This window comes from Athene noctua, chromosome 1 (assembly GCF_965140245.1).
Source record: "Athene noctua chromosome 1, bAthNoc1.hap1.1, whole genome shotgun sequence".
Classification (NCBI taxonomy): Eukaryota; Metazoa; Chordata; class Aves; order Strigiformes; family Strigidae; genus Athene; species Athene noctua.
In genome coordinates, this window is record NC_134037.1 from 27,976,564 (window position 1) to 28,003,722 (window position 27,159).

General features: G+C 38.5%; 1 protein-coding gene across 2 annotated transcripts in view; it reads left to right on the plus strand.

Moving 5' to 3' along the window:
- The window catches only part of LRRC1 (leucine rich repeat containing 1), a 101,709-nt gene that overhangs the window by 53,437 nt on the left and 21,113 nt on the right, over positions 1 to 27,159 (plus strand). The window contains exons 8-14 of one of the 2 annotated variants that reach the window (XM_074895766.1): positions 1,325 to 1,469; positions 4,498 to 4,616; positions 5,603 to 5,686; positions 15,027 to 15,142; positions 16,060 to 16,232; positions 17,757 to 17,893; positions 19,745 to 19,864. In XM_074895766.1, the coding sequence (XP_074751867.1) occupies positions 1,325 to 1,469; positions 4,498 to 4,616; positions 5,603 to 5,686; positions 15,027 to 15,142; positions 16,060 to 16,232; positions 17,757 to 17,893; positions 19,745 to 19,864 (894 nt within the window). Of the gene's footprint in view, positions 1 to 1,324; positions 1,470 to 4,497; positions 4,617 to 5,602; positions 5,687 to 15,026; positions 15,143 to 16,059; positions 16,233 to 17,756; positions 17,894 to 19,744; positions 21,133 to 27,159 lie in introns of those variants that run through there. The other variant, XM_074895767.1, reaches the window with a different exon arrangement.

The following is a 27,159-nucleotide window of genomic DNA, read 5'->3' on the forward strand; positions in this document are numbered from 1 at the left end:
TTCCCCATCTGACATCAGTCATGGGATGAGGGGCCTTAGCATCTAAAGCTTACAGCATTCTGAATTCCCTTTCTTAAGAACTGTGATAACATGTGGGATGGTTTCTTTTCCCTCTTTTTCCTTTAGAGCCAAGTCAAAACCCATTTTCTCCTTGTTCCTTGAGCAGATTGCTGTTGTTTGCTGTATTGATCTCATTGTCAACAGTGTAACTTGGAAATCAGTTAGTTACAGTTTAGTGGGCTTTGTTGACTTTGTTGTTGGCTTAGCCTAATAATTTTTTAAGTAGATGTAGTTAAACACTGATAATAATTCATAAAATGTCAAATGTGACTTCAGCAGCTGTTTTCATTTAAGCTGGCCATTACTGTGTATTTCATCTAATGTCCAAAAGATGAGCTTGTAGGGTAAAGGGTGTTTAATGAAAGATCCTCTTGAGAGGCAAACATTTCCAAAATAAAAGGACTGATCGTGTGAGTTAGGATCAAGGCCGTCACTGTATGAAAATTTCTTATGTGTAAAAGTATAAAATTACACATATGTAAAAGGCCACTTCTGTCCCAGCCATTCTGTTCTCTGAAAGATGATTTGGATGACTAAACAATTTGGATGATTGAAATGAGAACTGCTCTAGAGCATGTATAGGGGTGTCTGTGTACATGGGGAATGGGAGGGTCCTCTGGTGGTAATAGGGACAAAGATATTTCTCTGTCAGACTTTTGAGCTAATTGGTGGATTACCATTGTAGAAAAAATAAGTAATCATTAATAATTGTAGATTATGGCAGTATAAACTGGCAGTTCAAGTATGCTTGCTAGAGCAACACTCCCAGTTCCTATTTCTACATAGGTTGCAGTTGGGAGATGTGAAGATATGAAATCCCTGGATGTCATGGCATGTTGATTTATCAGCCAGGATAAACTAATCCTAATTTGCCTAGGGTTAATTGGGAGGGGCAGGCTTTAATTACGTGGAGGTTGATAATCTGTAGTTCTGAAAAAAACAACTTTGCACTCTTTCCTTGAGGAAAACTCCAGTTTTGGCTCATGCTTGCCTGGGTTTACTCAGCGTGCCTTTTCCAACTATTGAAGCCAGTCTTAATAATTAGAGCAAGAAACTGTGACTGAGTCACTTTGTTGGTTTATCTTATGTAAAATGTAATTATTTAAGTTTTTTTCTGCATTTAGAGGTCATACAAACAATGGCCAATTTAGAGGTCATACAGAGAATTGTTTTTCTTTCTGGAATTTCATTGCGATGGTACATTTTTCAAATTGCTTTGTTATGTGTTTGGGCATGACTTGAATTTTTTTGTCTTGTATTGCAGGAAGTAGGAAACCTGAAAAACCTGCTTTGTCTGGATGTTTCTGAAAATAAATTGGAATGCCTTCCTGAAGAAATTAGTGGTCTGACTTCTTTAACAGACTTGCTTGTTTCTCAGAATTTGCTTCAGGTCTTACCTGATGGCATTGGTAAGTACAGGGTGAATGCTATCACACAGAACCATTTAATCCACTGTAAATTGGAAGTTGTTTGTTTCAAGTCTTTTGAAGTCTTTTTATGCAAGAGATGAGCTTGTCTCAGCTTTTTTTTTTTTTTTTTTTTTTTGCTTAGTATGAAATGCATAGCTCTATTAATTTTGCATTTTAATTGTCTGCATAATGACTACCTTGTAATCCTTTTTTGGCCTTCACTTGATACCTACCTGAATAAAATAGAACTTAATAATTCCTCTCTGTTCCTACTGTGTCCACATCACCATCATAACTCTTTAATATTGTAAAATTCTAGCTTGTAACAAGCTGTAGGTCACTGGATAAGACTGACTGACAGTATCACTACAAAAAAGAAACCCTTTCTAATGGGGATGTGTAATTACCTTCAGTTGGACAATGTGATTAATCCTGTGCTGAACCCAGTGGAAGGCTGTTCCAGCTTCAGCCAATTACTCTTCACCCTTGAGGATCCAAACTACAACTTTTCTGTGTCTGACCCCTTAAACCAGGTTTAAAAATTGAGGAGTGTTTTCTAAAGCATTACCAGTGCCTCTTTTAAGGTAAATGTTTTTACCCCTGTGATGAGGAGTCAGTGAGGCATTGTTTCTCTACTACTCATTAGCTGTTTTTCTGGAGAGTTTCATGTTGCAAGAGCATGCCTTCTGCTTGCCAGTATTTTTTTTTTTTTTTTTTCCAAAAGTAAAGGTGTAGGGGAGGGAGAACTTGTGAATGTGTTTAACCAGGCATGTGGAGGAGAATGGACAGACCTTGCCCCTCCCTCCATATGCTATATGATCCTTAAGAAAGGATTAATGTTAAACTAGTTGGCCAGTACAGTTGTTGTACATCAGAAATGGAGCTGTAACTTCTGGAAAGCTACAGCCTACGCAGCTGCAAGAGGGGATCTTGTCTGTAACACCAGCTGGTGAACTAGAGGAGCTGCTGCTTCTCAAGAATCCTGTTAAATGGAATCCTTTGCTGGGGAAGGGGATTGCGAACATCCAGGCCATTTCAAGACAGGCCTAGTTTGCATGTTCGTTTTGTAACATTTTCTGGATGTAATTTTGTTATAAAGGCAAAAAAGTTTGCTACTTGTGTGAATAATAGCTTACTTGTGTTTGGAGAATTGGGTAGGGCTACAGTACTTATTCTTTTTCTGTATTGGACTTACTATGTAAAATTGAGAAAATCTGGTATTGTGGTTGAAGTGAACCTCGCTGGTCTCTATGGAAGCTACTGGGAGGAGGAGCTCGGCTGATCACTGAATCCTTATTGGATTGGTGGATCTGTATAGCCCTCAAAGCAGGGCTCTCACCACCACCAGAAGGTCAGGTCAGCTGTGTCTGTGTCTCACCAAGTCTCTAAAGATGGCTCCAGCACCCCCTGGGCAGCCTGTGTCGGTGCTGCACCACCTGGTGAGGAAGCTGATGTCCAGCTGGGACCTCACACGCTGGTTTGTAGCCATTGCTGTCTTGCCTGCCACTGCAGAGAAGAGTTTGGCTCTGTCATCTCTGTTACTGCCCTTCAGGTAATTCTGGGCTGTTCCTGGATGCCCCCTTGGCTTGTTCTTTGCTGGAGTCAGCAAAACCAGATCTCTCAGTCTCAGCTCACATGTGCCCTGGTCATCTCGAGAGCTTTGTGCTGGGCCCCCATAAGCATCTCTCTTGAGCTGGGGAGTCAGAGGGGAAGACAGGACAGAACATGAAACTAAGCATGATTTTACAGGTGTGGCCTCACTGGTGCCAAGTAGATGTATAGTAACTTCCATTGATCTGCTGGCTGTAATTCTTCTAGCCAATGTTTATTTCTGAGAAAGGACGGCTAGTTCATATTCAGCCTGGTGCCCACACTAAGCCCCAGCTCCTTTCCAGCAGGGATCTTGTACAACCTGTCACTTGCCAGCCTGTACTGGTGCAGGGGGTTATGCTGCCCAAGTGCAGAGTTCTGCACTTCTCCTTGCTGAACCTCAGGTTTCTGTTTAGGTTGCTATCTTACCATGTATCAGCTGTCTCTTCATAATTTAGCATCATCAGCGAATTTGATGTGCCAGCCTATTACAGCTATTCAGACAGTGTGGGGATGGGCAGGGAGGTGTCAGCAGCTAGTGATGTCTCCTGAATTCTCAGTCTTGGGCTGTGTCTGGATCAGCAATGCTTTGCACCAAAGATCATTCTGATACAAAGGAGCAGAATCATAGAGTAGTTTGGGTTGGAAGGGACTTTTAAAGGTCATCTAGTCCAACCCCCCCTTCAATGAGCAGGGACATCTTCATCCAGATGAAGTTGCTCGGAGTCCCATCCAGCCTGACCTTGAATGTTTCCAGGGATGGGGCATCTACCACCCCTCTGGGTGACCTGTTCCAGTGTTTCACCACCCTCATTGTGAAAAATTTCTTCCTCTTACAAGTAAGAACAAGGTGATCTCTCTTCTCTGAAATAGTATTTTGTCCTTCCAGGGAAGAAGATCTTCAAAGAAGTTTTGATTTCTATTCTGAAAAAGGAACTTTCATGTCTGACTAACTCGGTTCTCTATTGGGACAAAGAGACCTTGATTCTGTTTGACTTTAGTTGCCACTTGTGCAAGCCTTTCTTACTGTGGCTGAGTAGGCATAGGTGGTCTTCTGAGTACTCCTTTATGAATAAACATTGTGTAATTGAGGAAAAAATAGATAATTTTCTTATGTTTATAGGCCTTTGGGTAGGCATGTCCTTGACATTTACATGGGGTACCATTCAGATTTTAACTTTAATATGATGTAATATGCTTAAATATTGAATATGAATATTTATATTGAATATTAATTCAGTGATCTTATAAACTTGCAAAAATAGTGCAAGCACCAAGTGAAGCAGTGCTTGAATTCCTTTTTTTTTTTTAACCTGAAAAAAAGAAAAGTAATTATGTTAGAGTATTTGTAAAACATTTGCAGCAGAATGATTTTATGTAATTATAGCAGGTATTGGAGGATATTAAGCTAAACAAATGTGTTGTTCTTTCTGACCAGGAAAATTGAGGAGGCTCTCTATTTTGAAGGTTGATCAGAACAAACTTATTCAACTAACAGATTCAATTGGAGACTGCGAAAGCCTTACTGAACTAGTTCTAACAGAAAACCAACTTCAGGTAAGCATGGTCATGACTGCTCAAATGGCTGGCAGTAGTAAGGCCTGCTGCTAATTGCTGAATCACTTAGCAGTAGTATCAGTGAGTAACCTTACAAGCTAAGTAGTGAGTTTCCTTTAAATGCATCTTATTTCTAACCTGTTAAATGAAGGCTGAAGATCAAGTTGTGTGTAACAATCCTCCCTTTCAAAGGCTTAAGTGGTTACATATTCACTTTTGAATCTTTCATGATCACTAAGGGAATTGGAGCACCTGGAGTGCAGGTATCAGTTACTTCATCGTGTTTTTAATGCGGAGTTTGTGCTGCATTGCATTTTTGCCAGTTTTGCTGTGCATTATCTGGATCAGACTTGCTGAAACTAAGTCCTGAGTACTGCAGAGCTGCTGTTGTACTGTTCCTTGCTCTGCTGATCTTCTCCATCCAGGTGTTGAATAAGATATCTAGCCAATTAAAGTAAAATCTTAGACTTCCTTTCATTAGGTGTTCCCTTCCATTATTGAGAAAATACCTTGACAGGACACTAACACTTGAAGAGTAGAAGTGTTTATAAAAATCTATATTTGAGCATTTCTTAAGTTAGGTTGGTGCTTGATTGAGTTAGGAGCTTAAGCCTGCTGGAAAGATGCCTCTCCAGAGATCAGTTCATAGCACCTAAATCAGAAGCTTGCCTCTCAGTTAGCTATTTAGAGATAAAATGGACATTCTGCATACATGCTTCTGAACACAGCCGTTGTGCATCTATTTATCATCTTAGTGCAGAGGTAACTCCTGAGTGAATTTGTATTAGAAACTGACATTCCTGGATATTTCTACTGCAAGATAAAACTTTGGATCTCCTTTGGAAGGCCTGGTAGTAACGAAGGTTAACTACTCTTCAGTTTTTGAAAATGGATCGGTCAATTAATTTCTAAAGTGAGACAAGTTTTGTTATGACTCATGAATTTACAAATTCTGTTTGCATATTCCTTTGGTTTTGTTGGCACAGTCATTGCCGAAGAGCATCGGAAAACTAAAGAAGCTGAACAATTTGAATGCCGACAGAAACAAGTTAACATCTTTGCCCAAAGAGGTAAGTTTTGTGCATTTAGCTCTTACAGATGTGATCATATAAATGGAAAGCTCTCGATTTCAAATGCCTACAAGAAATAGCAGGCAACTTTGATCCTTTGGATATTCTTCCCAAACTGATCATGACCAGAAACTTGTCCATTAGATCTGAATAGCATAAATCTGAACAGCAACTGTGGTGATTTGGTGGCTTGGAAGTGCAAAATGTCTTTGCAGTTGAACAAAAAGGCTTGTAACTAGTAATTCCCACTGTGGGTGTCAGGTCTAGCACTGTTTGAAGACTGGGAGTTCTGGTAGAGTAAATGCATTTAAATATCAATATGTCTCTTCTGCATGTAGTATAAAAGTATTGCCAGAGTCTTCCTCACCTCACTCTTGCGAGCCATAGCAAAGGGAAGGTTTCATATTCTGAAAAATTATTCAGACTGTGGAGATCCTGGGACTACTTTTGCCTTTAAATATGAGGACCTGGTGTGGCCTCAAATCTTACATCTGTGATCACTAGGACTTCTTGTCTGTTTTAACAGTATATGGAGTGAAATGAGGCTAGAATTTCTGTTGTGAAACTAAATATAACGAAGGCCTTACAAGTTCTGTTCAGCAGTAAATTCTGGAAAGAGGTCGGGGGAAGCAGCATCCTGTTGTTGGAGCATGGGACTGTGAGTTGGTTCTGTTTGCACTACTGTTTCTCTGTAATTTTTGTCCAAGTAATTCTCCTCCTTAATTTTCCTATCTGTTTCTAACATGTGGCTTTGAGATTGTAGCTTTTGTTCACACTTTGAGTCACTTCAGGATTAGGAGGGATACGCACTCAGGTGGCAGCTGATGGATGGAATTGAGAGGAGTATCATCTCTGGCTAGTGAGTGCTACTTCTGCTCAGGCCCACTTATTTACGGAGTTTGGACAGCTTGAGGAGGAGGTGTGATGAGGAAGCAAAGTGTCTGGGAATAGGGAGATGGGGGAGAGCTGATGATCTGAAAAGAAGCAGTCATGCAGGGACAGAGGATGCTGCTGTGGCACTGGCAGCAACAATTTCAGTGTTCCAAGTGTGAGCTGCTACAGGTTGGTCACCTAATTGGGGCTTCTTTATAGATTGGCTTGTAAGTGTATGTTTGATGGGGCAGCGGGGAAAGATGAGGGAGGAAAGAGAAGGTGTGAGTACTACAGCTCCTCTAGCAGGACAGTGTTCCCTCTGCAGAGGGGTTGCTGATTCTGAACAGAAAAATGCAGAGGGTGTACCCAGATGGGTTGAATAAATGGTAGCAAGAGGCGGGACCTTGGGAAAACTGTGTTTCTGGGTTGTGATGTGATGATAGTTTTGATGTTGTTCTCATTCAGCAGAAGACTTTCTATGTTGTTACTTTATTTAATACATTACACAGGTGTCCTAAACTATCTGTACTTGAGACTTGCACATTTTGTGCCTAGTCCACCAGTAAGCAGAATTACTCTGAGTTTGTTACAACATGTAAAGTGTTACTGATAGACTTTACTTCCAGACTGATCATTAATGGCTTATGTAGTGTATAAGCATTTTTCTTAGTTAATGAAGTTCATGGTATTGGAGATGGTGCATGAGGATGAGCAGCATGGCTTGGAAGGAGCAGGGGCAGGAGCAGGTGAGAGGAGAAGGCTTGGCTTCAGAAGCAGGTAAAGCAGGGTGAGAGCAGGTGTGTCTGTTTGGGGGGAACAACAGAGCCAAGGGCTCAGTGCGGAACAACAAAGGGATTAATGCTGAATAAGAAACTGGGCCTTGGAACCAGAAATAGTTTTCAGATGTGGAAAGCGTTGCCCAGTCAGTGAAGGAGTTGGGGATATTCAAGGGTGAAGTGAAGAACAAGAACGTATGTGGAGAACATCAGTGCACGTGGCAGAGAGGGGAGGGGACACCTACACATGGGGTGGGATAAAGTCAGGGATGAGTCTGTGTTTGGAGAAGCTGGGTGATGAGGAAATGGAAGGTGGTGTCTGGAATGAGGTGATGTGGGGAGTTGTAGAAAGTCCAGGAAATAAAGATGGGAGAGGATGGTTCCCAGGGAGCTTGGCAGAGAAACAGAGCTCTTTGGCATCTAGTTCTTTGAAACAGATTTTTTTTTTTTCCTGTAAAGATCTCCACACCTATATATCTTTCTCTTTAGAGCAAATGCTTTGAAATTACAATTAACATAAGATTTCCAGAATGTTTCCTTAAAGTATGTTTTGCTCTGTGAATTTTTAAAATTCTTTTATTTTTTATTTTTAAAGGAAGTCAGTCCTTCTCCAAGGGGAGGGTCATATCCACCCTCTAGATCAGTGGATTTGAATTCCAGGCTGGTAATGGTAACAAATAGAAAGCATAAACAACTGATGCAATGGTTTGTCTCAAAAATACTGTTCATATGCATGTATTGCAGAACATACCATTTAGCTAACAAGTTTTCTCAGTTTCAGTTTTTCAGGTTTCAATTCCTTATGCTTAAGCTGTGCAATAAGACACTTTTCCCTTAAAGTCTTTAGATTGCCTTCTAACAATGATGAAATGCTAGTTTCGGAAACAGAAAGAAATCTAGTGCTCTCTGCTTGTGTTTCATCTGTTCCTGGAGCTGCATTTTCTTTGTGTAGTATTTTTCTAAAAAAGTAGCTTTTTGCTTTAGACCAAAAGTGAGCACTTCTGTAGTACAAGTTTTCTGGTTAAAGTTCAGAGGAATTCAGTGAAGTCATATTTCATAGCTCTAAAAGAAAAACATTCTGCATAAACAGGTATAACAAGTACTGTTTGCTGTTAGGCAAAGCATCCACAGGAGCAGCTTCAGAGGTATCGGAGGTGTTTAAGAGTCGGGTTGACATAGCACTGAGAAGCAGAGATAGCAGTTGAGAAGTGTCAGTGTTAGAATAATGGTTGGACTAGATGATCTTCAAGGTCTTTTCCAAATTAGATGATTCTGTGATTCTGTACTGATAATGGCAAAGATCCCAATTCTGAGTTTCCCTTCGGATGGCAGGGAAGGAACAATTTGGTGTCTTGGTGAAATGTTCAATTTCCCTTTTCCTTCTCATCATTACTGACTTGGAAAAAAAAAAAACAACGAAACAACAAAATGCATTGGTAGAATACTTAAGGAAGACTGAAAAATGTGTCAGCCTTTTTCTGTCTGTTGGAAGGTTCTACTTGATAGTGGAAAAGCGTACCATCTTTTCCATTTATTTTAATCTCAGAGTGACTAATTAATATTTAAAGCCAGGCACAGCTTCTGACAGCAGTCATTTTCAACACCCTTGCGTCCTGTACGTTGCCTAAGACATATCCTGAGATAGTATGGTGAGGACTGGGGTCTCAGACCTTTGCACATCAATCAGTATTAGTACTTTTATGCTGGTTCCCCCTTCACAGAAGCAGAGTCAGATGCAAAAGTAGAGTATGCACTGCAGGTATTCTTGCTCAGTATTTTCCCTCTTCCTTTCCTTCGTTTCCTTCCTGCTTTCTCTTATTCTTCCTCTGCTTTACAGAGTGCTAGAACAGCTGTGCATTTGTGGTCTTCATCCTTACAAGAAATGGGTGTGGGACAGGCATTTACTGGTTTCTGCTGGAGAGGGACATAGTCTGATAACATGTGTACAGAGGAAATGAGACTCTACTAGGGAGAAGAGTCCATGTAGCAAATACCGTATATGCTTGCTGGTGTCTCTGTCCTTTCCTCCAGAATTATTCCTGTAGCAAAGAGAGCTTTTTTAGATATAGATATAGATATAGATAGCAGAAATTATGTGCCTGCTCTAATATAACCTGGTGAGATAATCTATGAGTTCTGGGTTTTTGTGGTGTGTGAGGGGTTTGTTTGGGGTGGTTCGGTGGTTTGTGGTGTGTGAGGGGTTTGTTTGGGGTGGTTCGGTTTTTTGGGGGTTTTTTTGTTAGCAGTTTACTAGGATTGGATTTTGGGTCAGCCTGTCAAACCATTACATTGCTGGTTTGTTTTAGTGCACACTTGTGAAACTGGTCTCTACCTTTTGGTGTAAGATTTCCTGATTTGGCATTATTGAGGAGTTTGTATACAAGTACTACTACTTCAAAGTTTCCTGGTTCAAAGGTTCTTCTGTATCTGGTGCCGATACATAAGGTAAAATCTGGAGCAGCTGAATATCTGACCAAGCCTTGAGTCACCGAGAGATTTCATCTTCAGAATCTCATCTTGCAGCTTGATACCTCTCTTACTGAACTGACTGATGAAACAAACTTCAGCAAGAACCGAGAATGTCTAAACCTGTTCGTAGTTACATATGTTTTTCCCCTTAAACTTGAAAGACCTGCCTGGTGACTCTTTGGTATTGAAATCCCACCCTGGCACTGGAACGCTGGTGAAACTGTTGTGTTGATTTTGGCACTTGCATGAATAACCTCCTTGGAATGTTTTCCAGTTCATGTGCTTTTGTTAATGAGTCTATAACCTGCAGAGATCTGGTAATGTGTCCTTCCTGACTCTGAGGTGTGTTGTGAGAATTGTTACTACAGTAGGTAAAACTGCAGGATTTTATTGTTGTTGTTTGGGTTTTTTTGTGTGGTTTTTTGTTTATTTTCTGTTGTTGTTTGGGGTTTTTTGTTTTGTTTTGGGTGGGTTTTTTGTTGCTGTTGTTTTTTTTTTCCCAACAATTATGCTTTTTACATTTTTTTTTTTTTTTTAAACAAGTTGGGTCCACTTTCTTGTTTCTGATTTTAATTTCTGATGTCCCCTTCCTTCCTTCATTTGTGTGAAAGTATGTGTTTGTGTTTCTCAAAGGGAAAAAAGGCACTAAGTAAAAATGCAGGAGAACTTACCTTGAGTCAGAGGGCAGAGAAAGCTGTCTTGTCGTGTTCCTTCCATGCTATTGACCAGTGGTGCAGGGGATGCTGAAATGAGTTTGCTGAAGATTTTCTGGTCCAATATAAAGTTAATAATAAGAGAATAATAGCTAATAATTGTGAATTGGGTAGTTTCTTTGACCTCTAAATGTATTCTGTTCTTGCAATTAAAGAATTAATTACTTTATCTGGGGCCAAGGAAAATTCTGACTTTACTCTGAATCCAAACAAAATTTTGATTATGACACCGTAGAAAAGATTTTACAACACAATAGGAACGGTGTTTAAGTTCACAACGTATTTATCAGAGTTGTATAAACCTAGTGAGAGTTCTTGATGCTTACAGCTCTATTGAGAGTTGAATAAGAGATGTGTCACTGGACCTTAATTAGTCACATGCTAATCATTGTGGTATTTGTCATAATGTCAGGGTTTTTTGCATTGCATATACCTGTGTGAAAGATGCTAACTGGTAAAGGACAGCAGAATTGATTCATAGCTTTTGAGCAGTTAACAGATGCTGAGATCAAAAGACGTTATTCAACTAATGTAAATTGAAGGTCTTTCAAGTTTCCCACTTTTAATTTCTGTTTTGGTTTTAGAGCACCAACAACGTGAGGATGTGCCATCATAATCAGTGAAATTTGGTCTGTGGTGATGAATGACTGTAACTTACAGCTGGGCTCAAGAGAGAGAACAATTGGGAGGGTTCTAAATGGGAAGAGAGGGATGAATCTACACACTCTTGGTTTTGCCTCTAGAAAGCTGCAAATGTGTCATCAGCAAGAAAACCCAAATGGCAACCACTAGGTTACTGTAACAGAGAAGTGCAGTAAAAGTCGGGTGATCAAAAATACTCAACTGATGCAGGTGTCAAAACAACACTGTTTGCGATAGAGAAGGGGAGTCATCAGAAACCTCAACAGAGAAGTGATGTGATAAGACTTGCAGTTCTGGAGGAGTGTTTAAGATGGACAGGCAGTGGGTGTGTGGATGTCAAAAAAGCAGGAGACTGAAGTGGTGAATGCTGGTTATGATCAGAACGTGGAGTTTTAGCAGCCAAGCAGACATCCTCGCTATGTAGTCCCAAGTGTTACTGCTTTTCCAGAACGAGGAAGCAATTAGAAAGATGAGCCAAAGACTGAGAAGAAAAGAGCAAAAGAATTCTCCACAGGGGTAGAACCCAGAGGGGTCCTAGTGACACTCATCCTCTGAAGCAAGTCCACCTGAATGCAAATAAGCAGTTTTGTTCAAACTGTACAGTACCGTAAAATCAGTGATCTCAGAATTAGCACTTCACAGTAATGACCATTTTTCTGCCTGATTGATATGTGGGGTTTGGTTTTGTGGCTTTGTTTTTGTTTTTTTTTGTCTAGGCTGACTGTTCTTTGGAGATGTTGTGATGAGACAAGTGGATAACCCTTAAATTAAAGTTGTTAGAATGAAATAAATCTCAGGAATATGACTTAAACATGCATAACTCAATTGAGACCTTTTCCTGATGTCTAGCTCACTACAGTAGAACGTGAGGACTTCTTTAAGCCTCCAGTCTTTGGAACAGTTACTCATGTGCCTAGAACTAAGCACATGCTTGTCCCCATTAATTGAAGCCTGTGCTTGAAATGAACTGTGTGCTTAACTGTAAAATGGGCTTGTGGTCTCAACTGCGTACTTGTTGCCTATGCGATGGTTTGGCAGAGTCTGTTGTGAGCATGTGATCAGACCCCTGGAAAGCATGGCTCTTTGTCAGCTAATGACTCTCAGCCAAACCAGTGACGTTCTGATACTGTATTATTTCATGGTGGTCACAACAGTGTTTTCCTTTCAGCATGCCATTTAGTGTGTGCACTTTGCCTCAGTGGCACCGCTTCGTGTTTAGGTTTTCAGATGTTGGACCTGATGTCTTTCTGTACTGCTAGATGAGTGCCATTTTTTTTTGAAATGACAAAGATTTTAGTGCTTTTCTTAACTGTCAGCTTGTCCTTTTTCTCTGTGATATCTCACCCGATGCTACTTGTTAGATGCTGCCTGCATTTTCTAAAAACAGTTTCATTACAAAAATTCAGTATCTGTTATCTCCTCCACTACACTATTAAAAAAAAAAAGTCTTCTCTACCTCTGAATGAAAGAAAACCTTTGAACAATTGCCTGTTGACTGGTAGAACAAAGGTAAAATAACTGAAGTTAAAATAACTTAGGAGAATGTTATGTTCTGTCTCCATTTGTCGGCATGCTCTTGTCCAGTATGGATAAAGAAAAGTAAATTGAACATCTCTTGTATTTTCTTAATTGTTAGCCGCTTGGAAAATTATGGGTCAGGTAAATTGATAACCCTGTAAGTATTATTCAGTCCACAGTTCTACTGTTACCTCTCATTAAACTGCTTTAAATGCATGATGACTCAGGCCGGCCAGTTCCACTCCTGCATTTTTCCATTGTTAAAAGTATAGAAGTTTTGATCATATCAGGGCTGCATGGCTTTACTTTGTTTGTTTGGCTAAACTTTGGATATCCATGCTCCAAGACTGAATAATGCAAACTTCATTCATGGAAAAGCAGACACTTTGTGTACAGTTAGGGCATCACTTGCCAGCTCATCAACATTCACTAATTGTATCTCTTGCTTTTCACAGCTCCTCATGTTAGATACACCAATTAGACAGTGTGTGTGTGTGTAAAATATATTTTATACTTTTTTTCTGTATGGCACTGTATTCTGTGAATATGTCAAGGCACATTATTTAAGAATCTATACACACTTTAAAGTAAATAGCAGAATTATTGCACTAAAAAATGCTTGCTCATGATTTGAGTGCTGATTTCTAAGGGCTTTGATTCATGAGCTAAAATGGCTAACAAGGTTGCTGCTCATAGCGTACAAGCAGGGCTGGGAAAGCTGATACACTGGTCAAATAGCTGCATCTTAGAGTGCAGTGACTTAAGGGAAACCATCCCAGATTTTGTTTTGTCAAGAAAATGTTGTTCTGTAACTTTGTGCTGTAAATAGCTTGTGAATCAGAAGCCTTGAGCAGCTGATTGCTGCTTTCTTCCACTGAAATGTGCTTATGATACAAAGGAAGGTGAGTGGAGTATAAATGCTTCATTTGTTTGTTTTATTTTCTAAGTCACAGTTGCATCCTTTTAAAAATGGCTTTTTCCTTGGTACATAAAGTTAAATTGACACGTTTTTTACTCTGACTAGTGGAAAAGCTTTTGTGGTATTTGTCTGTTATCTCAGACTTGGGTTTGGGCTGAATTGTGGATTTTGCCAAGATAGAATTGACAGTTAACTAGAACCCATAAATAATTTCAGCTCAGATTTGGGGACTTCTAACCAAGTGACATGTTGACTATATTATGGCAGGAGAACCTTCTTACGGTTGTGTGACTGTAGAAGTCCTCGAATTTTTGAAATTAAGATCTTTCAGTAGATTTGCTGTCTATAGTTAATAAGTCTGCTTAACTTGAAAAGCCTCAAAAGGCATTGGGATATTTTGCCTCTAATACTTGGAGTAAGAGAAGAAACATTTTTTTTCTTTTCCCTTCTTGTGTGGTGAGTTTTGGAACTGACAAACAGCAGTGTTTTTTGAACTTCTGTGTGATAAGTAAACAAAGGTAAGTTTCCTTTGTGAATAGGAACAAATAGTTACTTGAAGCAGCTTTCAAGTTGCTAAAACTAATATTCTTGGTGTTTATAGGAGTAGTAATTGCCATCTGGAACAAAAAGGTGGAATGTTATTATTATTATTTTTTTTAATCAAATGTAGAGGGTTTATTTTTCTGAAAACATGTACCTGTGATGTAAGATACAGATATTTTAAGGGCAAATATGAAAAATCCCATCTTTTGCCCCCCAAAATGAGCTTGGGAATGCAGATGCTTACATTTAGATAAATTGCTGGAGACAGAGGATATTAGATTAAATTGACCAGTTCATATGGGAATCATCTTAAAACTAGATGCTCCTAATAAAACAGGACATCAAAGATGTTACTCATACAGTTTACTTTTTGTGAACTCTTCTTTACTGTTTGTGGACTCAATAAACATTGGGGGTTGATCGGTGTAGTTAACATTTTCCCTTGCCTAAAGCCCCTTTGCACTTTCTTGTATCTAAAGTTATCATGAGGAAAGAAAGAATACGTGAAACAGAGAGCTAGAAAAAGTTGAAAGTTAAAGCTAGTATTTTTTACGAGGGTTGTCTGCAAAGTGGCATCTGTGTGATTACTGATCTCTTCCTGGTGTGGAAGGCTCTAAAAGGTAGGTATAACCCGACCTATTTGCAAAGATATACATTATTCGCAGATACAGATGCTCAAGAAACATCTGCTCCAACAGACTTGCTTCAGGTCAGACTTCTTTTAAGCTAACACTTGTTTGCAGTCTGTAGCTCTGGGTGAAGTGTTGCAAGCATCATAACTTGAATGTGCTATGACATAGTACGTGACCCATACTGCATGCCTTTGTTTATATTAATATACTGCAACAAAACCAGACTCTTTTTTTTTTTTCTCTCCTTTAATATAGATTGGGGGGTGCTGCAGTCTTAACGTCTTTTCTGTACGTGACAACAGATTATCTCGAATTCCCTCTGAAATTTCACAAGCCACTGAACTTCATGTCCTAGATGTTGCTGGAAACAGGTAAGAGATTTTTGTATTGTCATGTTCTTTTGCTGAATTTACTTACTTCTTTCTAACAACAAAAGATATTACATGTCTAAGAATGAAGTAACAAAAAAACCCAGTTAGGACTTCTTTGTTAGCATTACTGCTGAATTTAGCAAAGCAGTCTTCCCCCTTGGCTCAAAGTAGCATAGATTGTATGTTGTCATGAGCACATTTTCTGGATTGCTTTGACCCTGAGGAAAAGATAGGATTTTTAAAAACCCCTCTGGATTTGTATGTTTCTAAATTAAAACTGGGAATCTAGGCAATTTGGTAGAGCTTCAGATGAAACTACCAGCCTTAATGTCAAGTAACACTAATACTGAGTATCTTATCTTTGAGATACAGTGCAAGTAACAAATAATGCTACTTTGACCTTGTGGCTTCTTATGAATCTTAGTTGATATGCTTCAAACATCACAATGCAAAAAGGAGTGCATTGAAGCATAAACCAGCAAATTAGTTCAGTTGTTTAGTAGGAAGTTAAACAGACCAAAAAAAAAAAGAGGAAAAGCAAATGGCATCTCATCTATGCAATATAATTGTCTTATAGGTACTTGCATATTTCTGTTCTGGCAGTTGTGTATATATGAGGCTTTGGACCAGAAGCAGCTGACTGCCTTCAGGGCATTTTACTGCAGTAGAAAAAGCTCAGCATTGTTTTATCTGTTATTCACAGCTACAGATCGTTATGGTATAAAGTTAAGTTGCAGATTCTTTTTAAAAGAATAGAATAGTTGGAGTTGATGACTACTGCAGTACCTTCTGTTAGTGGCATTAATGTCAGTCTTGTTTATTCCAACTCAGGGATGTGTATTTGAGTCAACTTCATGACCATCTCTTAAATTTCCTAGAGATTGTCCTGACTTTTTTACTTTTCTTTTTTGAACTAGGCTGATGTATCTTCCCCTCTCACTGACTACCTTAAAGCTGAAGGCTTTGTGGTTGTCTGATAACCAGTCCCAACCTTTGCTGACGTTTCAGACCGACACAGACCCTGAAACAGGAGAAAAGATTTTAACATGTGTATTACTTCCTCAAATGCCTTCTGAGCCTGGTTGCCAAGGTAAGTGCCTAGAGTCAGTTTTTCATGACATATAGAAGTACTTCTTTGTTTACTGTGTTGTCTGTTCCATAAAGCTTTGTAAAACATATGTAAACTCTAATGAGCAAAGTAGCAAAGTTCTGGTTGAATTTTCACTTTTAAATTATGTTTTTGGGTAATCAGACTAGTTTTCAGAAGACTTGAAAAACATGGCTGTGAGTGTTATTGAAAATATAATGACACCAGCTACGATAAATTAAATACAGACCTGGAAGAAGAAGACTTAATCATATCATTATTCTGAGGCTTGCCAGTGGGCCAAGTAGTGGTGTCCATATTTGTGTACATTGATTATACATCTTAAATACAGGTAGTGAAAATTGATAGCTTTCCAACTACAGTCTTTTTACCAGAAGAATAATTGCATAGCTAGTAATAAGCACTAGACGTTTTACTTTTTAGGAAGCTAATTTTCTTTCAAGCAAAGATGCTATACAGTAACTCCGTTACGTTTTTCAACGAGTGTAGAATTGCAGTATAAGTTGCTTTTACTTTTTGTGCTGAAACTTGCCTCTGGGTCAGGTGGAACCATAAACTCTTTTTCACTGTTGGCTGGGTTGCTACTCCAGTAACTTCTGGATATTTTTGTCCTCAAGCTTTTACAGCTATGTATGAACATTCAAGGGGATTCATCTGAGCTAATATTTAAACTTTTGCTGTAATCAGTGAAGAGTCATTTATGCCACCCAAGAATAGAATTTAAAAAGAAATCACGTGGATTCTTCTCCACTGAGTACAAAGGAGGCCTGAGGAGGAAAGCTCAGCTGTAGATACCTGTATTGTAGGTACCCAAACTTACCTAGATTAATTCCACTCCTTCAGTACAATGCAGCTGAAGCAAATAGAAACCATTAAAGCAGTGGAAGTGTAGAAACGGCTGTTTCATCTCAGCTTTTTTAAGATTTTAAGAACATAAATTGCATTAAGAATTAAAATAACCCCTTTAGATTTAGAGAAGGTTAAGCTAGTTTAAGAAGAGTAACCGAGGTAGACTGACTTTTCTAAAGGCCTCATAACTAGAAATTAGATTTCTTCCTCTCCAGATGAATAACATGGCTTCAGGGGTAGAAGGCTTGGAATTAAGATTGTTGGATGTGTATGCCTGGCAATACTAAAAGGATGAGGTCAGTAAAAGCAATAATCCTGGGTTATGGAATGCCATTTAGGGAACTGGGTAATGTCAGATGGCAGCCATGATCCAGAAGAAAAGCATGTATAGTGGCAAGTACATTAAATTATATAATTGGTACTCTAAAACTGCCGCAAACCTGAAACAGTCGAAGTACTGAACTTTCGCATTCTACAGAAACTATTGTGTGTACTTGATAACAGAAAATTAACCCAAGTTCTGTTTTCTATCAAAAACCTAGAAACAGCCAGTTGTAAATCTCGATGAGTGGTTGGTCATTGCAGTTACTAACAATATAGCATGTTGATGTTTTAGACCTACTGTGAATGTTTAGTTATGTTTTGCTGTTCTAACAGATAACCTGCCACGATGTGGTGCACTGGAGAGTTTGGTAAATGAAATGTCAGATGAAACATGGAATGAGCGGGCAGTGAATAGAGTCAGTGCAATTCGCTTCTTAGAAGATGAAAAAGATGAAGAGGATAATGAAATGGTATGTTTTCCAAGCCTCTGGATGCCTACAGACATTGTGACTTTAATGCCAAAGGGTAAAAAGTATCAGAGCATTATTGCTGTAAATATTTCAGCTGTGACTGCATTCTTTTTTGCATAAGTTTGTAGCAGAAATTGTTCAGTGTTGATGGCTGAAAGTTTTCATATTGACTTAATGTGCTTTTTTTTTTTTTTTTTTTAAATTTCTCTTTTGAGTATAACTTTTATGTTCTGATGCAGGACAGTCTTTGCTTTGCTTTGTTTTCCTGTGTCTGCTCAGGGTGTTTTCTTTCCAGAAACAAGATAGGATCTTTCTATGCATCTGTGAAGCTTTACTGCCTGAAAGTATATAGGGTCTAATTTAGTATTCCAGCACTCTGGCATGTGTCTCCATTAAGTTTGCCATTGTTTGTTTCTCTAATTTCTATTTCCAGTCACTTTCTTTCTCTCTGTATTTCTTCTTTTTTTTCCTTCACCATTTGCACTGAAACAACCATAGTGTCCATAAACAGCACATTGCTCATTACTTTCCCACTTAAACAAACGATGTGGGAACATCTGTCACTGTACTTATAAGACCTCTCCGTTAAGCTGCACTCTTGAATGTCCTGAAGATCAAAATGCAACGTGATCTTTAGCTTTACTAACTTTCATTAACAGTTAAAACTTCTTGTAAAGATTAAGACTGCTTCAATCACATTTTTAGCATGTTTTTCTGATGCTCTAAAAACTTTCTGGTGGTCCTCATTAGAGCTCAGCTTGAGATACCTCAGTGCACTGACTGGATTGGAGCACACTAGAAGCATGGTCGAACTTGTAACAAGTGGCTATAAAAATTCTTAGTAGGAAAATGAACATTTAAGTTTTTGGATAAGGTGGTTGCTTAATTCAAAGCAAATGTCTCTGACAAGCGTGGTTTGTAGACTGACTGATAAGGGAGTACAGAATGATGCCTCTTAACAACTGTGCCAACCTGAGAATGTCCATACAATAATGAGGGCTCAAGTGTTAATAACTACTTTCAGTCATGGTGTTACAGCCTGACTTGAAGCAAGAACCTTTTTAGGGGGAAAAGAAGTTTATGAGCCAACTGGGAAAGGCAGATTTCAAAAGCAGTCTTGACCAGTGCACCCATTTATGGGTCATCAGTTCCACTGTAATCTGCACAGTTTACATGTGTACCACTGAAAAGTAACTGCATGTATATATGTATTGTGCTGATACATATTTGTGCAATTATTCTTTGTGTTCTGTTGGTCTCTAATTAGGATGCTTTACTTTTTGTAAATTTTGTTTTCCTTACAAAGGTTTCAGCACAATGATGTTAGACGTTCTTGTGTCTGAGATGGGAGAGAAATGGTCTCTCTTTTTCCTTTCAAGATATTTGTTCTCAATTGACAAGAGAACCAAACTGTGTGGTGGGGATGGAAGGCATGCAGAGATCCACACAAACATGTATTTGACACTGTAAAGAGATTTTGTGGGATTCTTTCAAAAGCAGCTGAATGTTTTTTACTTGAAATGTGATCTTAAATCGCTTGGATGGGTTTTGGCGAAAAAAAAAAAATTTCCAACTATATTTATGACAGAATCTTCATAACTTATAATTGTACTTCACTTGAGTGGCTTTCAGATTAGTAGGTCAAGAAAGGAAAAAGTTTGCTCCTAGACAGTTCTGAAAACCTCTTTCACTGTCTTCATCAAGAGCACTGTAGTTTGAAAAGGAAAAGGGGGAAAAAAAGGAAAAATATCGATACCTGATATTTGGTATGTGAATGCTAAAGCCTGGAAAGTGTGTGTTGTTCTTCAAAGAGACAAAGGCAAAACCACTTATTGCACTGTTTATTTTTAGAGAACACTTCTAAGGCGAGCCACTCCACACCCTGGAGAATTAAAGAACATGAAAAAGACAGTGGAGAATTTACGGAATGATATGAATGCTGCTAAAGGACTGGATTCAAACAAAAACGAGGTCAATAATGCCATTGACAGAGTGACCACTTCTGTGTAGAGTTTCATCTCCAGGTTTTACCTCCTGTGTCTTCCCCTGCTGTTGAAATGTTCCTGTTGTCTTCTGGGACCTCACTGAGCCCCTTTTTGTTTTTAACCAGAACCTGATTCATCATCTCATGTATGTGAAAAGTGCTGCCCACTGGAAGAAAGTGCCTTATTTCATCCAGGCAGTGAAACAGTAATTTCCAAATCAATATTGTAATTTTAATAGTGCTAGGCTTTTTTAAGTATAATACACTACTGTATGCAGAATACAATATTTTTGTCTTAAACACAGGGGAAATAATGCTTTTCTTTTCCAGAGTGCTGGGGTATCTTTCCCAGTGGCTGGATGTGCTGGTGAGAAATATAGTTTTGTGGAAAATTGATACAGTTTTTTATTTTTTTGGCAGCTCAGATGGTGTAAATTTTAAATTTTTGTATAGGACTTTCATAAAAAAAATGATGTATTTCACTTTTAAAAGAAAATTTATCTTGAACGGTACATATTTTAGTATTTGTGGAAGAGAACAAGTTTCATGGACAACTGTATTCATTTGTTTGTACCACCCATTGTGCCTTATTGTGTCTTGTATGTCATATTAGTCTTAAATATAGCAATTATTGAGGAAAGTGAGTAGATTTAAACTTGGTCTCCTGTTTTAGACATGTTTTTCTTTTTGGACAGTAATTTGTTGGGATTTTTACAGCAGGAAACTTATGTTTATATAATGGGATTTTAGGTTGTGAAGCACAAATGTTAGTTTTGTTGTAAACACAGCTAAGATTAAAATGACCAAACTGCTATTGTTTATTACATGATGCACTCACACTTTAACTTAGTTGTAATGAAACATCTTGGTTTGGATGCCGTGTTGCATTGCAGTCACTAGAAATTCATGCTTCCGTTGTTTTTTAAAATGTGCCATCTGTAAAATAACTTGAAAAACAGCACGATAGACTTTCAGAAGCACAGTATGAAACTAGTTTTATGTGTTGTCACCAGAAAGCGTGATTCTTTAAAGTGCTTTGGTGGTTTTATATAAATATATAAAACCATAATAAAAAAAAGTTTAAAAGCTTCAGTAGATTTATTGTATCATTAAATAGCAATTAAAGTATATATGGATTAATACTGGAATTTACTATCATTGTTACTGTGTTGCACCTTCAGTGGCCCAATGCTGATTTCAAGGTCTTATTAAATCTATGGGTTCTGGTTTGTTTATAAAGGTAAGTATTAACCGAGTTGAAGTCAGTAAATAAAAATTTTGCAAAAGGCTGATAAAGATTGATTTTTGGTGTCTCTGGGTTCTGTATGTGCCACAAACTAACAAAGAGCACTGACTTGTTCAGTGTAGGGACTTGAGCAGGCTGATTTCAGAGCAAAGATTTAACATACTTAGTGTGAGCTAATGCAATGAACCCAAATTTCAACAAAATGGAGGACCCAAACACTTCATGTATGGCTAACCACGTCCTTTCGTCTGCTGAATGTTTCTTCCAATAAGCATTGTTTGTATGAGGGTTTCTGGGAGAAGATGGAGGAGGAGGAGATCAGGGAAGTCATATTAATAACTTGCAATATTCGATAACTTTTGTAATTTAACTTTTTGATTTGAACCTATTACAAAAGGCACTGCTTTCTTTTTGATATTGAACAAGTAGGTATTACAAGTCATCTGCAAATATTTAAATCTAACCTGTCAAAATGAATTTTATTTTTATTATTAATTTTTATGATTTCTTCTCATCCCAGATATTCCCCATTTAAGCTTCAGGCTTAACTTTGCCGAAGCTACTGCAGGTTAATAGCGCAATTTCGTTCTCCCCAAGGCAGAGTTCTGCCAGTTGGTCTTCATGTGCTGCTATTAAAATAAAACAGAAAGAAAATGAGGTTTTGGTACAGTTGACTCCAACGTTGGACAAAATTTGCTTTTTAAAGTACTTAGTGGGATTGACACAACAAAAGCGTAAAAACTTAGGAAACTCTGTACCCAGAGTCCAAGTAAATCTCAGCAAACCCATTTGTGATGAGAACGAGTTCCTGAAAATGATGGACCAAAGCCAGGGGCAGCAAGACTCTGTGCTCTGTGATGACAGTTTGTCATTTGGAGGCTCTGGTTAGTTTTGATTTTTAGCATCTGGCCTCTCCAATGGTCCGTGTGTGTGCCATTTCATAAAGCAGTTTAGGTACACTTGTCCTCCCAACAGCATTGATAAGATTCCAGGTGATTTAAACTGTATTTTATAGCCAGAAAAAGCGGGTGATGTTTGTTATGACAAAGCAGTGTGTGTCCTTGAAAGCGTGAGCCCTCCCTTCCTGGTCTCTGTCTGGCTCTTTTCTCTTGCTGGTGCTTTGAGGAGCCTGAGCAACGAATATAATTTCGTAAACGTAACTTTTGGATGTTTTTCTCTTTTAATGTCTTCTACTTTTTCAGCTGCTTTGTAAGTCTTTTGGGAATGGGTCTAATGCAAGGAAAGAGACAGTACAAAATTTACATGCTGCTGTTTTATTAGCTAAACAGGTAACCAGGGAAAAGCAATGGACCATAGTTCTGGAGTGGATTTAATATTAACCTGCCAGTTACTGCATAGGAGTTCTCTTTATTGAAAGTCACAATTCCATAGTCTTGAAGAGCAGAGTAAAAAAAAAGCACTCTTGCTACCGTTGTTAGCGTAGCCACAGATTTTTCCATTCCGTGTGTGTTGCTCCAGGCTTCTTCCACAGCTTCCATATAATTTATGTGTCAAGATTATTTTTCTGTCTTGCATGCCATATTTTTGATAATCAGCATATTGTGGGAAAGTGAGTACTGGAGACTTGCATACTGCTGTGCTTTCCAGCAAATGACTTGTTTGTGTCCAGGACAAGCTGATCAGCCTGCTTCTTGTCTAATATTAGTGCTTTACTAGTGTTGGGTGAACTGTTTTTAGCTGACTGGCTACTTAACAGGTTTCACTACTTGCTGCTCACGAATTCAGCTTTTAAGAGGAGACCAGTGACATGAGGAATTTAATTTTTTTTGAAAGTATATTCTTTAGTATATCAGTTGATCCTAGCCTGGCTGACTGTAAATGTCCCCCACTGAAACAGGAGCATGCTAATTATCAGAAATGGCTAGACCTTTTGTTAATGGAGAATTCACTGCCGTTCTTTGCCTTGTCTCCAGAAAATAAGTTTAGTTTTTCAGTTGACTTGATAAAGGGTGTTTCCCATCTTCAGTTTCCATCAAACACACAAATCTGTTTCCGTGCTTAGGTTGCTGTCAAAGATGAGAAAAATCTTGACTATCAATAAACATTTTGAGTGTTTCCTTCCTCCTGAACCAATTGTGAAATTTTCAGAGGGGCAGTGCCTTCCTCTTTCATTTTGAAGTCAGGAATATAATCAGTTTTCAACCAGCTTAATGAAAAATGGGAGATTTTTCCAAGTGGAAAAGCATATACCTGGTTCAAGGACAGCTTTGTGAGCTGCCTTGCAGGAGCCATCTTCTCTTCTTGTGGATATTGGAGAGACTGTGTGCTTTATCACATCTTGTATGCTTCTTGTGGCAACAGGACAGCCAGTCTTGGGCTCTGCCAGAGCAGAGGGCTTGTAGGGGCTTGGTGTGTGTGGCTGGACTGTACCTTGTACTAACTTCAGAAGCAAGGGTTCCTGGCAGTCTGGTTTTGAATTTGTAACTTGTTGAGGGTGTGCCTTTTAACACTGATGTTAGTCTATTAACACTGAGATCTTAAGCAGTAGTTTATGCAGATCTGTCCCAAGAAGTACATCACTATTGTCCATGGGAAGAACTTTGTGGCTCCTCAGCAGTGTTTTGGAGAAGAGATCTAGCAAATCTCCCTTGGCGTTAATGCTGGGAAGTGGACACCTGATGTCCAGTGAACTTTGACACTTTCTCTCTTCCTGCTCATCTGTTGCTGGAAAATGTTGTCTTGACTGAAATCTCTGGATGTGCAGCTGGGGCATGATAACGGTCATACCCAAAATGTTAGTAGTGCTCGCTGTGCTAGGTAAGTACTAACTGTGGCGGCTTTCCTCAAAATCCACAGATGCATGCACAGCTTGCACATACCACCAAAGCATCAACAGCTTGAATTGTGGTTTGTAAGCATCCCCAGAATAATACAGAGACAGGACTTAACTCTTCAAAGTTAGTTTTATGTTGGACTAAAACTATCTTCTTTTGGTCCTGAAGCAAATTATGGGACTATGCTACTGATGTAAGCAGTTTGATTCTCTGATCTTTCCCAATAACATGCAAGTTTTACCCAAACCTAAAATAAATGGGCTGCATTAAACCATTTTGAAGTAGCTCATAGGAATACGATTGTCCTGTATTTCTGGAAGATTAAGCAACACACTACATAATTATAAATTTGAGTGAATTCCCTATAGTTTGTTGATGACATCATGGACTTCCACTAAGCAACATAAAACTGAACTAATGAGAAAAGTGATTGTTTGAATATTGATGATTTTTTTCCGTTCAAAAGGGGAGAAAACTGCAAGTCTGAAGAGCATTTGCATAGTGGATGTTTTCAGGATAACCTACAACAATTTTATTTTTTTTTTAAACGATGTCTTCAAGAAATTAAAAAAATCTTACCTGGCTAGGTAATACTTGAACATCTGAGCTTAAAATTAAGTCATGTATTTACTGCTAGTAGAGTTTCCTAATGGAAAGCTTGCTTCAATAATCTGTTCAGGCAGCTTTTATGTTGCCTCTTCTACAGTGGAAGCATATTCAAGGTTGCTTTTGTTTCGGCAGCATTTTGTTTAGCTTTCATTCTTATTTCATGTGAATCACACAAAGCTCTTTTGTACTTTAAAATAGTCTGAAATAGTTTTCGATTAGTAGAATATGTTATGTATAGTTGGACTTAAAAGGAAGAGAATGTTTATATTCTAGAAAATACATCTTTAAAGACATTTTCTTTCTCATATTTACTAATTAGTTAAGCTATTTAAACAATTATTACTTTTTTTTTTTAATACAAAAATAAGGAAGAATGTGTGTTTGGGGTTTTGAGTTGAATATTAGTAGCAGACATATGACCATTGAAATATTCTAGGTAACTGGAAGCACTGGCTGCTACTTGCTGATGGTGGTGACCAGGGTGTTGCTGTAAGGCAGAGTGTTTCATTGTCACTGTATGGTTTCAGTATGGTACTTCAGAAATGGTAGGTGGTTTTCATGTCTTGGCTTTTAATGTTAGGGTGGTTTGGATTCTTTTTCATTTGTGAGAATGATTTAGAGTGGTACATAGCATTTGCACACCTTTGTTGCCTGGAGAAAATGAATTAGTGAGATCTTATCAGAATAGACAACTTGTACTTTATGAGAACAATTTGTTCTCTTAACATACAGGGGTACGATACAGAGGAGTGTATATGTTCTGAAGAGACTACCTTTGAAAACTTGAAAAACATGTTGAAAGGAGTTAAAAAGGGAGCCCACCTGACTTGCTGGTGAAATATTGAAGGAAAATGATCTTTTACTAGTCAGTTAAGATCATTACTAATGAAGGGAGATGAAACATGTATTTCCATGAAACGTAGCTGCTGAGGCTGATAGTTTTTCCCTCCAAACACTGCTTCTGCATTTACAAAACATCAGTCTTACACACACTCCAAATACCCATGAAGCTTGAAGTCATAAATACTGGATTCACTTTCTGCCTTTGTTTTATTCCAGATATTTTTAAGAGAATGTAAATCTATGTGCTTCACTCTGTGTTTGCTCCTAATGACTTAAAACATTGACCTCTATAACCTTTTTAGGTCTCAGCTTCCCCGTGTATAAAACACAAGAAGAAACTTCCTACCTTACTTGGGTAGTAAAAAGAGCAATTATAACTGTAGAATTCTGTCAGGAGAACTGATTTTTCTCTCTTAACATTAGGATATTTGCCAGTAGCCTCTTTTTCTCAAAGCATGGCCCTACAGTATTTAATATAATGAGAATGAGCTAATAAATACTGGATGTTTTTTAAGATAGCTTTATGTTTGAAGTACAAACGTACTGTGTTAGCTGAACTGTAGTGATTTCCGCCATTGAGGGGTAATGGAAGCTTATTGCCCATCTAATGCAATTTTCATTAATATATTAAACAGTTTTATTTTGGGGAGAGGAAACAAAATCCAGTAAAAAAAATCAGATTGAGTGGTCACTTTGCATTATAGCACAGCAGACAGAGCTATACCTTCCATCTCTTCCTTGTAGCAAACTCTGCATGTGACTGGCCTCACTAAGAACTCGCAGGGTTGTGTAACACCTTGGCCACTCTTGACTTGGTCCAAAAGGATGCCAAGAGCTGGGCATGGTAACACCCTGGCAGCCAGTGGCTCCAGAAACAGCATCCCTGGCATTCTCTGTTCCTCACTTTATATTGCTACTGAACTCTGGATTAGAAGTCCACTATCTTCTTATTTCCATCCCCTTTCATCAAAAAGGATGCAAGTTGTAAAAAACGATTAAGATTTGTTTTCAAAGTAATGTTAGCCTGCACTCACAGCAGCAGCATTCATTGGCTTTGTTTCTCCATTTTACTTCATGAAAACATAATCCATGGGCTGTTTTGCTTACAACAGGTATGTGCAAATGTAGGCTAAAAGGCAATTCTGGTTGTTCCAGTCAATCTTTTGCTGTTGATATAACCAAGCTGTGAAACTGCTTTCATAAAGAATGCTATCCACAGTATTGTGTAAGCCTAGTGAAAACATGAACAGCTGTTACCCAGAACTGTCATTTTGTTTCTATTTTACTTGAAAGTGCTATAGATCAAGAATATTGAAAACTAAAATCTCTTAGGTTATGGAAGGTGTGAGGTGTGAAACATACTGAATTTCCCTTGTATCTGTATGTCAGTATGAGGAAGAGCGTCCTGCTGTAGGAAAAGACAAGGCAGGGAGCAGGGGTGCCTTGCAGCTCTGCCTTCCCAGCTCGGCTGCGAGTGCCACAGGGATGTAAAATCTGACGGACATTAGCTTTCTCCTTGTGCATACTGGAGGCTACCACAGCCGTTGAATGTGTGCCTAAGATGGTGAAGTGATTGTCAGCATAAGCTTAAATTTAAATCTATATCTGTTGCCTTGAGAGAATAGCCTTTTACTCGTCTTAGAGAATTTGGCAGGCTGGATTTGAAAAGCTGTTTTTTAGTGCTACAGATCAGGGTCAAACAAGGATGAGACATTCCCTTGGAAGAAGTTAAATGCTTCTCTGTACCTGTGCTTATTTTTAGTGTGAAATTACTTCATGACTTCCTAAT